The 14,466-nt window shown below is 47.0% G+C and overlaps 1 protein-coding gene across 5 annotated transcripts in view; it reads left to right on the top strand.

Moving 5' to 3' along the window:
• Positions 1-3,366: 3,366 nt before the first annotated feature.
• The window catches only part of arhgap12b (Rho GTPase activating protein 12b), a 52,361-nt gene continuing 41,261 nt past the window's right edge, over positions 3,367-14,466 (top strand). For all 5 annotated transcript variants that reach the window (XM_034560338.1, XM_034560337.1, XM_034560336.1 and 2 more), the window contains exons 1-2: positions 3,367-3,510; positions 6,728-7,489. In XM_034560338.1, coding sequence (XP_034416229.1) covers positions 6,812-7,489 — 678 coding nt within the window. In that variant the 5' untranslated portion in view covers positions 3,367-3,510; positions 6,728-6,811. The remainder of the gene's footprint in view (positions 3,511-6,727; positions 7,490-14,466) is intronic.

Below are 14,466 nucleotides of genomic sequence, written 5' to 3'. Positions count from 1 at the left end.
ATATAAGTCTGGCATGTACTGTGTAACCTGTAAAGCTTATGGCTCTCCAAGAAACCAAACCACATCAGTACTTTGTCAAATCAACACATAATGCTCACAGTATCAGACCTTGATGTATCAGAAGATACTACTGTCATGGTGGTAAAGAGAGAGCACCGACCCTTTTTCTCTATGCTTTGCTTGTGAGGATTCTGCTTTTAGAGGATTCCTTAAGTTTTAGCGGAATTGTTTTTGATCCATAAATGTATGCATCCATGAGGGCAGCAGGCCTAGAATTCCAGACATCCCTCTCCCCAACAATGCTTTCCGGCTCTTCCTGGGAACTACGAACCACCTCTGCTGGCCCCCTTTAAAGCAAAGGAGGAGCGGGTCTACTACGAGCTCCCTCCAGATTCCTGAGCTCCTCACCCTATCTTTAAGGCCGAGCTCAGCCACCCTATGAAGGAAGCTCATTATGGCTGTTTGTATCCGCAATCTCATTCTCGCGGTCATGACCCAAAGCTCATGACCATAGGTGAGGCTGGATACTGTTGAATGGAGTGCTTTGCCTTCTTTCTCAGCCCCCTCTTCACCTTACGGTCCGGCACAACGCCTACATCATGCTGCACCGCATGTCCATCACACTCTCCATTTAGTATTTCCATGAGATACTTGAACGCCCCCCTGAGGTCCCCAAATTGAACACCCCGCCTGAATCTGCATTGCTCCTCCTGGATCTCAGGTGTAACAGTTGTGTTTATTTGAGCACACACTCAGGACCCCTTTTTGGAACCACCACCCTAAACTGCCACGCCCCAGTCACTTCCCCTGACCACCAAGCAGCACAGAAAAGCTGTATCAGCCAAGACAGCCCAACAATGTCCAGAGCCTTCAGCATCTCAGAGCGAATCTCTATCCTGGCACCGATGACCTTCTTACCACAACTTCTAGCAGCAGCTTCCACAATGGAGCCTTTGAATATGGCCCACACAGAATCCATGTCTCCAGCCTCCCTCAGGAGCCTCAGCCAGACGTTCCCAGTTCACCCTCACTAAAGGTTTGTGTTTACCAGATTTGGTGTTCACAGCTCTCCTCCTCTCTTCACCCGAGTGTCCAAGACATATGACCGCAGATCTGATGATTAGCTGCAGCAAAAGTCCAATGTAGCTAATGTATCCAGAATTTCCAGTAGGAAAGTGGATGATTGCTACTTACCCTGTAACGCTCAGCTCTGGAGCCTTATTCTATTATTATTGACAAGTGCAATGGCATCTTCATGACGTCCTATACAACCCTGTGTTGCATAATGACAATACATTCTCCTTGAGTCCCTGAATCCTTGAATCTTATTATTGCACATAATATAAAGTTAAAGCTTCTGAATGAATCAAGTGTTCATTCAATGTTTTGCTGAGACCTTTTCAAACAATTATTATTCTATTCACTTTCATAGAACGTACGACCTGAGGTATTATTGATGACTTGTGTCCCACCTTCTTATGTGGATGTCATATCAGAGTTGAATTTAATCAATAAATTCCTCAGTGTGTGCTATATTGAGCCAGAAAGCTGATTTCCCTTGCTCGTGGAGCCGTGCTTCATGGCAGTGCCTACATGTACCAGGATGTATTGCTTGCAGTGTTTTGGCTGACTAAAGTCAAGTTTTTTCCCTAGGGATATACATTTTAATTGAAAACGTGAATTGTGGTTAATTTATTTACCCATAATCATGAGAGGATTTAAATAGTCATACAACTGTTCGCATCCTCAAGATTATTATTTATCCTCAACACATGTTTTATTACAGTAGGCACTGTTTATTTGAGAGATTGCTAGCTTGTAGAAATGGGTGAAAGGTTTTTGAAAATAAATGGAAAGCCTTAAAAACTAATTTGAATGCAAATGTATTAATTCTCTATTATACCCTGATACAATAATAGGCTCTGTGTGGTGTTTGATTTTGATTAATTTCATGTTAATTAATTTCATGCATTTCACATTCTCAGTCCTTAAATACTGGAAGTCAATGAAACCCACAATACTCAATGTCTCCTAATTCGTGCCTCCTTACACCAGCAGGGTGTGCGTTTACACACATTTATGCTCATAATCAATGAGAGATGTGATTAAACTACACCGCAGACGTTAATACATTATTCTGAAACAATGTAAACCTGGAGTTATATAGCCCGAGGCTAATTCAGGCTAATTCAGCCTCTCCATGGGCTGAGACTACAGACTGTGAGACTTGCTGTATTCCTGGATCATCCGAGCACTAAATCATTCATGACCCGGCTTGGATGGTGAGACTCCCCGCTGTGATTGCCAGATAGAGCTTGGCTGAGGAGAGGAGGGAGCATATTGACATGTTTTTCCTACACATTTTAACAATGTCAAATGGTTTTAAGATTAGAACAATGAAAGACCAGCAAATAATGAGAACCAATGACCTTTTTAGGGACTCAAGCAAAATTGAAATGTAAACTATTCCAACTTTGAGTGTCCGCGTACCCTAAATTGGAAAGCACCGGGCGAGGGGGCGCTGAACCTCGAGGGGGCAGGCCGGCACGGGGATCTGGTCGCCGTCAATAAGAGCTGACAGACGGATCGAGTAGGAGCGACAGACCAGCGCCTGCTGGGTTAAAGACCACAACTGCGCCAAACTGAGCGGAAATACGGGGACTCGACTCGGATTTACTTGAATCTTCCTTCAAAATAAAACAAACTATTCCCAAAATAAGGTAACATGTGCGTGCACGGACACAATGTAGAGTATAATGTCAACATTTGATCACATATGGAGACAATAACTTTAAAATGCATTATAGCATAATTTGTAAGTATGGATGACACCAGGCTTTTGGGATGCATTTAACAATCTAGAAAAAATTAAACTCCTTGCACTATTTAAAGTGTATACCGCGCTGTTGGCGCCTTTTAAATCGTCATGTGTGTTAAGGTAAACATTAGTGTAAGGAATTCGATCATTTCGGCCAGTCATGTACACAAATGTATTATTTGGAGCGATTGTTTGGATATGTAATGCTTTCATTGAATTACAAATAGATACTATCACTACTAACAACGGATCCCACCAGACAAATTAATTAAAAAAACGCTTACCTTTTCCCCTTAAACATACTTAAAAGACGTATCAGGTAGGGAAAGTTATATGACCCAAAGTTTCATGCAGAAAAAAACACAACAAATAAATACTCCCCCCGTATTGTATTCATTATTTGCATCTGCTCTTCTCTAATTCCAAGCCCCAAACGGCAAAAAAAAAAAAAATGGGTTCGTCAATTTAAAGCTTTTACTTTGACGGTCGTGCGCGGATAATCGGTGTGTTGCCACAGAGAGCTTGACCGCGTGCAGAGAGGCGGGGGATTGCGAACAGACCGACAGACTGGAGGTCCGCTGCGGAATAAGTCGGAGCAGCCGACGCTGAAATCGGTGGGGGGGAAAAGTTGCTCCTAACTACCTCCACGGTCGACGCGGAACACGAGACACGGGACTGGGGTTTTTGTAAAGGTTAGTATGTTTAATTTTTGTGTAGGGGGGCTGTTCCCCCGTCGCCTGGTCAGCGCGAGACTATTGGCTTCTGTCGGAGTTGGACGGTTCGTATCCGAGTGAACCTGCAGTGCTTTTGTGTCCAAGCGCGGAGCCTTCTGGAAATGTACCCCAACAAATGTCTACCGCCGGGTAAAATAACCGACAGGGAGACCGTTGTGTTTGGCTCGAGGGGGTTTGTTTTACGTGCTGGGTAATTCTACATTCCACGTGATGGCATCGGTCTGTGTGGCACGCACCTACAGATATGGTTGAGCTTGTGTGTTGGCGATGTTTGGTCCCCTCCTCCGGTAAGGCACGTCCCCTCGCCCTTCCCTCGCTCCTGGGGATCCTCGGCGGTTTCGACTCGGGGTCCCTTTGTCATAAATGCACATGGATTAAACTCCCTTTTGTGTTGCATTACTGCTGTCCGTGGGGCTGGAAGGGACCCTGCCCCCCACTCACCCCCACTCACCGCCCCAGGCACGCTCTTGCATCTCAGCACCCCCTCCCTCCTCTACGATTTATAGACCCAATCTGCGTGTTGTCAGGGCTTTTTACATTGCTTTAATGCAAAGAATGGCGTTTTTCATGCAACGCACACCCGCTCATGCAGCGGATAACCCAGCATAGATGGAGTGAAATTCAGCAGCACATGTTGGAGTGGATGCTGCTCTGGCCACATCTGTTTTGAATGAAGCACAGGGGACAAAGGCAGTCGGGTCTCAGGGTGTTGTGCTGCTGTACGGTAGCTGGGCTGCAGATGGAGATATGATCTCTGTGTTGACGCATACCGTCTTTCTTTCTTTGTTATTATATCTCTGCCAGCGACACATCCTGATTGAGTGCTATGTGACAGTGCTTTGCCACGATGACGTTTTTAAATACATGCCTGTTATTAACCGAGTGACACGTGATTTCAACAGGCCCCTGTCACACAGCAAGAGCAGCAGGGGGCTCAAACAATGTTTCATTGGGCCATCTCTGCTTCTGTCATCACATGTGTGGTCACTGGTTGAGGTTTTCTGTATAGTTGCACATCTCTACGGGTAAAATAGAATCACGCCAGGGGAAATCACATACGCTGCAGTGCATGACAAATCAGGTGGCGAGTAGTTTTACAAAGTTGATTGAAGAGGATCTGATGAACAAATGAAGCAAGAACATGTACAGTAATACCTGATGGTTATCATAAACTTACTGTTATTGTCGCCTCAGGCCCCACTTTGAAAACTACTGATTGATTTCTAAATGGTAAAAAAACAGAGGGACAGTGGGGCTTTGTTCCATATAAACAGATGGACAATTGTCGTTCAGTCGCTGAGCTGTGCCAACCTTTTTTTCTTTCTCTACATATGAGCACCATCCTTTAAATCACCACAGAGCAACAAGTTGGCCCGCGCTCTACCCGGAGACTTCACTTTGCCCTGACACCATGCGGCGACAGGCAAATCTATTGCAGCAGAATTCACACTCGAGTCCTCTTGCCAAGACCCTGAGACGCCACAGCAGTTCAGAGAGAAAGGGGAGCGGAGTTGTACATTTCTGCTGTATTGTGCTGGAGGATTCCGTTTCAATTGGTGTTGGGCCGTACACGTTTGTCAAAAGGTGAGCGATGTCACGCGTGGTCTCCAGAAAGGCAATCGAAGTTACGGCTGATCATTTAATGCCACATGCTTTATTTGTCTGGCTTGCTGGTTTAATAATCAGCTCTTTGTGGGGACTGCAAAGTGGACATACACCGGTGTATATTTGGGAGCCTTTATCTTTTTTGGATAAGTGTCTCCAACTCCAAATGCTAATTGTATGAAGAGAACAGTTGCTGCCTATGGAGTTATTTTGGACCGTCTTAACAGCGTGACATTCTCACCCTCCAGCACCGCCATGTCACCCATCACAGGTTTTTAACCTTTATCTTGGAATGAAGTGCACACACAGCTTAAACACACTGGAAACATGGCCTGTATTTCCCTTTTAATGCAACAGGTCGGGACGGCGGCCGTCTTCATTAAGGCATCGGCGATAGTGGGCCTCGTGTGCTTAACCGGGAGCGCCGACTCCAGCCCCGGCACCTCTGGGCATGGTGTGAACGTGTGACGTTACACAAAGATTTAAGACTCTCCACACAAACAAAAACGAACCGTAATGGTTCCTATAAGCACACGCGCACAGGCATAATGCAACACTGTATGTTTCATGGCGTTGAATCCGATGAAACATACAGTTTCAGGGATCCATAGAGCTGGGCTGCTATGAAAAAGCAGCCCAGCTCTCATGGGCCCAGGCGGCTCTCACCACCATAAATCTATTCTGGGCATGTAGCTGTCAGTCTGAGCTTCAGAGCGTGTGTACATATTCCTTTAGAGAAGGATGGACCCCTTATAGATTCAGTGGCGTGTTCTAACGCTTCACTAAAAGCACCTGCTTTTACCGCCAGGATGTCAGTCCACGGCGGCGGCAGGGGAGGCAGCTATTTCAGGGAGGAAGAGGGAGAATTTGATATGAGGGGAGCCGCTCGGTAGCAGCTCTTCTACTATGGGAGCGCTCTGTATTTATTTAGGCTAACCAGCGATGGGAGACTCTCTGACAGACGGATCTATGACAAACAAAGGTTTGGCGAGGACCCATCTGTCCCCTGACACAAGATCACCCGAAAGCTTTTTAAAGGTTTCTCAATTGCAGGTGCATTAATGAGTAATGACTCCAAACTGCAGAGCCGAACTCCAGGAAAAAAACATTTCTTTGGGAAGCATTCTCAGAGGGAGTACAAGCTCTAGTGAGTCATTGTGGCCGGTGGATCATGTGCAGGATCTCGGGGGTCACGTTGTTATCAGCTTCAGCACCGCAGAGGGCGATCAAGTTTTGGGCTGGATAGTCTTGGCGGTGGTGTCGGTTACCAGAGCACTGACTGTCTGTTTTGGTTTTGGATGATCATAGGGAAGGTTCGTCATGTGGTGATCTTTATCGTGTCATAATGCGAGTGTGTTACAGCGGTTGTGGTAATCAGGTGAGCAATACCTCGGGGTGTGATCCAGTGGGAGGCTGGTAGGATGAAATGTAAGCATGCTGATGTGGTTTTTATATGTGTATGGTCATATGTTAGAGTTTGCTGAAGGTCTTGTGCCTTTTTTATTTATTTTTTTTAAAAGAAAGAGAAAAATGGCATGTGACATTTAACAGCCTGTCTTATCTCCCGCAGCCCAGCAGTTTCCCCAGCAGTCAGACATGAGCTTCCCTGGCCTGGGTCGCTGAGGTCAGAGTTCAAGTGCGCGTTCCGGCAGCCATGGCCGACAGGGAGGGGCCATCCATCGCCCTCGGCCAGATCTACATTGAGGTGGAGTATGACTATGAGTACAAGGCCAAAGACAAGATGGTGGCCATCCGCCAGGGAGAGTGCTACATGCTGGTGAAGAAGACCAATGAGGACTGGTGGCAGGTGAGGAAGGAGGAGGGGACGAAGGCCTTTTATGTGCCGGCGCAGTACGTCCGGGAGGTACGCCGGGCTCTCATGCCCCCCCAGAAGCCCTCCTTGAGAGCCAAACCCACTGTTTTGGATATCTGCCGGGTGTCTAATGAAAACCTCAACAGACCCCAGCCGGAAATGTCCAGCTTTGGGCGCCTCTCGCCTTCCTCCACCCCGTCGCCATCTTCTGATCGCGTCACACCGCCGGCCCTGTCCAAGGACGCCAATCAGAACATGGGGAGTCCCCACCACTGCAAGGTGGTGGCCGAACTGGTGCTTCTTCACAACAACAACAACCATCACCACGGCAACAATTCCACATTGCCAAGGACTCGGGCTGACTCACCCCCGCTCAAAGTGGGGAACAACCACGACCAAAGTCCGGACAGCGGTAAGGCCTCCCCACCTGGCGACCTGCCGGGCGATCGGCTGAACAAGCTCCACAACGACTCAGAGTCTGGGGATGAGCTGAGCAGCAGCTCAACAGAACACATGCAGGTAAGGTGCTACTTAAATCTTTTTAGAGATGGCGCCCTACAAGGATCTGCTTCATTTAGTGCATTTAGGAGCTGGGCATTTTGTGCATTTCATGCATGCGTTTAAGAGAATAATCAACGCAAAAATCGGTCACTGTGTTAAAGTTTGTAGGGGCATCGAACACAATGCATGTTAGAAATGGGGAAACTTTGATTACAGGCTCTCTTCAGCACCGTTGTTTTTTTCATTATTTGTGCCTTCTGCTCCTTTCCTAATCTTCCATTCTCCCTGATTTATTTCCCACAATCCGCTGTCTGTATCAAGTGACTGAGCACTATGTAGGGATCCAAACTTCTTGATGCCCCCCGATGAAAACGCCCAATAAAGCCTCTCGCTCTCCCCCTGTCCCTGCAGTCCCCAGGTCAATGACTCGGACGTCCTCCAACCCTCCGTGATATCTGTCTCGTCCCTCTGAGCTAGGAGAATGGCTGGGTGGAGGGTTGCAGGTTTATCCTCCCTCATCTACAGCGGAGGTAGATCAGAGTAGATCACTGCTTTTTTGAGGCCATTTTTTGGGGCGCCTGTATCTAGGCAGGGTCAGCTTGTTTCGAAGGCTGCTTGTGTTCTTTGTTCCACAGGCTGCAGCAGCCTTCCTCCTCCACCACCCCGGAGTGAACAAAGAGAGACGGGCTTGAATGGAAAGTAGGTCATATCTGCGGAGGATCAGTCTGTAGCCCCCGGTCGCCCTGCTGTGGGGACCACTGTGCTTAGTGTCCCTGCCATGTGTGATGTGCCACGTGAGGGAAAAGAAAAGTGAGAATGGAAGCACACCGACACAGTTCACAACATGCGGGACAGCTAAATGGTTTATGGGTCGGAATTGACAGGCCTCCAAAAGCCCCCCGCACCCCCATCAAGGCGAGAAAAAGGGTTGTTTCCCGTGTTGCCGCCCGCCTTCGCCAACCTTTAAAATTTTTTTTATTTCACGCTTGTCAAATCACACGGGCCAAAAATAAACACCCTTTTCACTCTCGGCCATTTACATTTGCATGGGCAGCTCTTTGGAGTGTCTTTTTGTTGGGCTCTGGTCGTGCTGGAGGGGCGGATAAGAAACAGCAGACAGGATTCAGCCTAAAACACCCGTGAAGCTCAGCCCCGTCTTTGGTCGGTCGCCGGGGCAGGTGGAACCAACTCCCTCGTTTTAGTTTGTCCTGTTTGGCTTGTTGAAGTGAACAAAAAGAAACTAAAACCAAACAATTCTTTTATCTCCCTTACTTCCTCTGGTTCCTGTCATTGCAGTCAAACTAGGCCTGAGAGAGGAGAGATTAGGGCTGGCCAAAATCTTCTATACCGATCTATTTGTAATTTCATATCTTGATAATCACAATATAGCATGTTTACTGTAAATAATTAGTCTATATGAAATAACCACATGATAAAGCCTACTTTTCTTTACTCCTGTGTGAATTATATACTTGACAAATAGAATTTCTCATTTAATTCAGAACTTTAGTGCAACACAAATTTCAGTTTCAAGTGAAATTACAGAGAAAAAAGAATGCATATTTCAAGCCATACACTGACTATTTTTACATGCATGCACACAAATTCAGAATAATAACATTTACATTTAAGTTGAGTTGTATGTGCTTGTTATTGTCTATGAAGAGCCAAGAATATCAGATTCATCAGTTGTCTTTTTAACATAACTATCTCCAAAAGATTGATGAGAATCCCCTAAATTAAGGTATTGGGTAAGTGGGAACAAGATTCAGTGTGCTTCGAGTGGGGCTGAGTACAATAACTGGGACAAGCTCCTTGTGACAATAAACTGGACAATAGTTCCCCTTAACAATATAAAAACAAAGATTCATGTAGCCATCTTCCCTGTACTACATCCACCAGGACGGGCCATCTTCAGCCTCCCCTCCACACGCACATCGAGCTGCCAGGATGAATGGGCGTATGGCTCCATGGATGGATCTGTTGGGAGGGATTTGTCGCTGACATGCCTCCGCTCGAGTGCCAGCTGCCCCCCTCTTAATTGATTAGATCTGATCTTGGGGTGTCGATTAACGCCTCTGCGTCCCTCCGCGTGCAATGCGCTTATCTCAGGGGCTCCGGAGGCAGCGGAGCACGACGGTCCGCTTCCCCAGCACCTCGACAGGCTGCTTTGGTTTGTGGTCACACAGCCGTCCTCCTGAATCCTACTTAGTTACCTCCCCCGTCCTCCTCCCCGCTCCCCTAAGAGCACTATGCTATTAGGGATTGGCAAAATAAACCTATTTTCCATACTTCTCAAGAAACTGTCTGTGGGATAGTGTTTATTTTCTTGAAAGAACGTGGCAAACCTCAAGATTTATAAAGGCTGTTTTCACCCAGGTGGCTTTCTCTGCGGCTGTTTGGGTTTTTTAAGACGCTTCCTTGTTGCCTATTTTCAAATTCAACAGCAAAACATGACCACAACATGAGCCTCAGTCGCCTCAAAGAAAGTTATTTTGGAGTCTTTCGGAATCCCCGTGTCTTCTTAAGAGCTGGGAGGGGAGAGACTTGAAACCGCCTCCCTTTCTTTCCCAAAGTGCCGTGACTTAATGAAGGTTGCTCTGTAGGATTGTGTGAGAGGCCAGAATGTTGTTGTCTCTCTTTCTGAGCTGTGTGTCACCGAGGGTGAAGATGTGGCCACGGCCCCCGGACGTGTCTGTGGCTTTGTGTCTGTGGAGCCAGTGGGGGCTGCTTTGTGCTCACTCACTCTCTGATCAGAAAGACCTTGAGAGGCCTTGGTACCGATTTCACATCATCACACTCCAAACAGGTATCAGCCACTAAGGAGGACCCACCTCCCCCCCCCCCCCCTTTCTTTTACAGCTCCCGACACATTTATCTTGTAACACAAGTAACTCCTTGTAGCACTAACGCGCGGCGCTCCATGTTAATAATAAAAAAAACAGTAATTCCCCCAGGAGATTACAAGCTGGATCAGTCACTCCCCGAAAATAAGCCGCCTTCCGATCCTGTTTCGCAGAAAATGTCCTGGAAAGGTCAGCTTTAAGGATGCCCGCAGTCACACTGACGTATCCGGCCCGTAAATGCATCCGCACGGATTCTCGAAGGGTTTGGAGAACAAAAGGAAACAGCTGAGTGGATGCCAGAGTCTGTCTGCCTTCAACCTGCTGTGTGGTCGTCCTGCTAGCTGGAGAGGACGGGAGGGGGTTGTGTGCGCAGCGAGATGGGGCCAAAGTGCAAGGACCCTGGGCCCTGACAGATCTGCGGTAGTCCCCGTGGGACGGCAGAGACCTGGGGACAGGAGACCAGACAGATATGTTGTCATTTTTGGGTGAATGTGGAGATCCGTCGAGCAAGATGAATGACTTGCAAGGGTCGACATTACAAGGCGGGGGGAAGCATTCAAAGCAGATCTCGTGAACATCTGTGCATTGTTTCTTTCACGCATGTGCTCTTTGACTTCTGCCAAGTTGTGCGTTTGCTGACTTGTGCAACGGCTGGGACTGTGCACTGAGAAAAGGGGGGTCGGGGGGAGGGGGCTCAGCAGAGTGTTGAAATAGACTGCTGCGTGGCCATGGCTGGGACTTCTAAGGGCACTTTGAATATGTATTCACTCCGAGAGAGGTTTGATGGATTTTAACTGCTGCTATTTTGGTGCAGTGAATCAGATCATTATTGTCCAGTGACGCAAGTTTTCTCCCACGTGCACAGAATGTGTGTATTGTTCATGTAAAGAACAGCGCGGTGGCTGTTGAGAGATCCTTTCTCTCGCACTCGAACGTCCCGAGAAAGCACTTACGTTTACAGTGCAGAAACGACCTCCGGTACCTGAACATCCCAACACCACAATAACTTGCTAATTACATTGCATTATTTGCCCGCGGAGGCCAAAACTCTTTAGCTGCAGAGCAATTTCTAAATAAACCAAGATCCTTTTTGAAGTTGGAAGGTCCTCGCTCCTATTACATAATGGCCCAGTAAATACCGCTGAGTGTGAGCAGTGCTGCAAAGTGCTACCATGTCCCGTGTGCCATGCCCTGTAATTCTGGAGCTGCGCCGTGAGTCTTACTCCCGGACCGGCTGAAGAGGAGGCCCCTGCTTGTTTTCCAGTGCATGCTTGACATTCCTGCCTCGGTGCCTGCACACTCGCACACAGCGAGGCAAAACATGCGAGGAAGCCAAGTCAATGAGCGTCCGCTTTCCCCTCAAAAAGCGAACCCTTTCAGTAATTTGATATTAAACTCGAGCAAGTTGTGCATCCATGTGAGAGTCTGCTTCCTCGTTCCTCTGTCTGAGCCTTTTTTTTTTGTTTTCTCTTCAACTTTTCCCTTCTCGCTCTCGCCTCTTGTCTTTATTATTTTGCTTCCTCTTCTTTTGACTGCCTTTTATTCTCCTCTCCCCTGTCTCTCTGAATCATGTTGTCAGATGTGGTCCAACCAGCTCCTCATCCAACCTGGGACCACCATTTCTTTTATTCTTGTCTTACCCACATCGATCCTGATCCTCGGTGACACAACAGGAGGATTACACCCCCTTCCCTATCTGAGGGGCTGAGCCTTCGAGACAAACCACAAGAGCTGATGTTGAGAAATCAGGCTGGAGGGGGGGGGGGGGGGGGTTACGTTTGTGTTCTACGGTGCAGGGCATTTAACCCGTTAATTCTTCCCATGAAGTGTTGGCTAATGTTTCACCCACATGCTTTCTCTCATTGTTTACGTCCAGGATCACAGCATAGATATCCGAGGCGAGTCATTTTGGATTGAAGCAGCCAGTGATGCCAACAAAATGTAATGAAATATTCAGTGTTTACCTCCGAATTCTATTCTGGGCACGTGGCTGAATGTGGACAGTGAAACCAATCATCATATGATACCCCGATGAAACGGTCGGAGTATCAGCTACTTGATGCTGCATCGGGCAGGTCACAAATCCCCTCCCAACTGCAATGATTACGCTGTCCGTCTGACATGAAACTAATGTGTCATGATATGACTGTTATATATGTCTAAGGACTCTGACACATTTCTACAGAACATTTAGATTATGGACTAAAATCAGTTTGTCTCAATGGAAGCACTGAGTGGATCAGCATGTTGAGAGTAAATGTGTTGCATCGAGTTTTCTTGTGTTTACTCGCACTGTTACTTATCAAAACGCATTGTATGAACCTTTGAGCTGTAACAATTGTGTTGAATGCATGTCCTTCCTCCTTATCATATCTTTGTGCTGCCACCTGTTGATCAATGGAATAGTGTGATAGGAATGTGTACCGCGTCAACTGCGCTACTAGACGTCTGAAACTCCACGAGGAATCTTTAAGTAAATACACGGAGTGTTAAGTCAGCTTTGAATTAAAAAAGCCAAACAAATATTTGACCACATGCATCTTGACGGTGCTGACCTTTTCTGGGGAATGAAGAAACTAGAGTTCCAAATACAGAAAGCTATCATGGATGGAAGGGTTAGCATGTGCACAATATAAAGCAATATGAAGTAAATAAATGTAAAGGGTAGCAGGATAAGAAATGCCTCCGATACAGCCTGAAATGCTGGACCACACTGCACAAACTAGGACCACGTACTGTACATGTGGTTAAACACTCTCGTCCAGTCTGTTCTGTCCCCTGGTAATGCTACGTTGCTCACAACAAATCAATGTTGAAATCGGCAGGAGGAGAGCTAGTTAGCCGTTAGCAGCTGGTGGGCAGCACATTCCTGCTTGGCCAAATAACGGAGCTAACGCTCTGTTCAGGAATAATTTGCATTGGGTAAATGATAACCGTATCATGGTGAGTTCAAATGTAATCTGGTAGAATTCAGTTCTTTGGTGAGAAACTTGAATAGAGCCAGTTGTTTTGAAGGAGATGTTCTGACAGCAAAATGAATTACACGATTAGACTCACAGGTCTTCCCTAAAACACACAATTGTGGAGAACACAGACATGCATTTAAGATGGAAAGGCCTGTCACATGATTGAGCCCAAACTGCAGCAGTGTTCATGTAACTGAAGAACGCGGTTTGACAGACACTTTCCTCGCTCTCTCTCTACCTAGCTGGTTGTAGTTTTCTGCACTCCGGCGTCCACAAAGCCGCTCTGACTGTCAGCCCGACGGTGGGGGGGACAAATCACCTATTTAGTTTGCTCGCTCCCTCTCTCTCTCTTTCTTTCTCTCTGGGCCTGCCTCATCACTGTAAAGCAGTGCACTGGGACATCATGTACCCAGAGAAGGTAAGAACCTCTAGTCCGCCTGTTTTTTTTCTTTCTTTCTTCGGCACCTGTGATGCCGAAAGAAACCCCCTTGCGTCCCGTTGCTTCCCCCTCTCTACATCCAGCATCCACCCTGCATCTACCCCCCACTCCTCCCTGCCCCTGCTGTTTTGGAACATTTTCTGTTCCAGTGTGTTTCCTCTCTAACACCCACCGTTTCCCCCTTTCCACTTAAAAACATTCAGACCGACGACACCAACGTGTGTGTGTGTGTGTGTGTGTGTGTGTTTGTCCTGTGCCCCCTCGCTGTGCTGGGCATTGTGGTTGTATCTCTTCTTGTTTTCGCCCAAACTGGTGCTCTTCTCACATTGAGTATGACTGGAATTTTAAAGTTGCAGCAAAGCATGCCGTAAAAGATGAAAATCCCTGTTGCCCCTGTGCAGAACCTTCGCATCTATTCTATCCAAAACATAGAACTAAACGCAACTAATGTGATTGAGGGGGATTCTAGAGCAGCTTATTCTCTCTTACTGTATTCAGCAAGGGGTGGGCTTTCTTCCTCATGTGTTTTGGCTTAATTTGTTTGGCTGCACAAAAAAACGAAAGACTGGGAATCGATTGGTGCTGTTTCTGTTAGCCGTCTTCCTAACGGTAGTCTTGTATTGTGAAAGGGAGATTAAAGTGCATGTAAAAACTCTGCATTCCATCGATGACCTTGTGCTGCTCAGTTTATTGATCTTCCATCAGGAGAGTTTGCTCTACGGTTTATCATCCGATTGGGTTTTT

This window comes from Cyclopterus lumpus, chromosome 20 (genome assembly GCF_009769545.1).
Source record: "Cyclopterus lumpus isolate fCycLum1 chromosome 20, fCycLum1.pri, whole genome shotgun sequence".
In the NCBI taxonomy this organism is placed as follows: Eukaryota; Metazoa; Chordata; class Actinopteri; order Perciformes; family Cyclopteridae; genus Cyclopterus; species Cyclopterus lumpus.
This window is presented reverse-complemented; position numbering and strand designations above follow the sequence as displayed.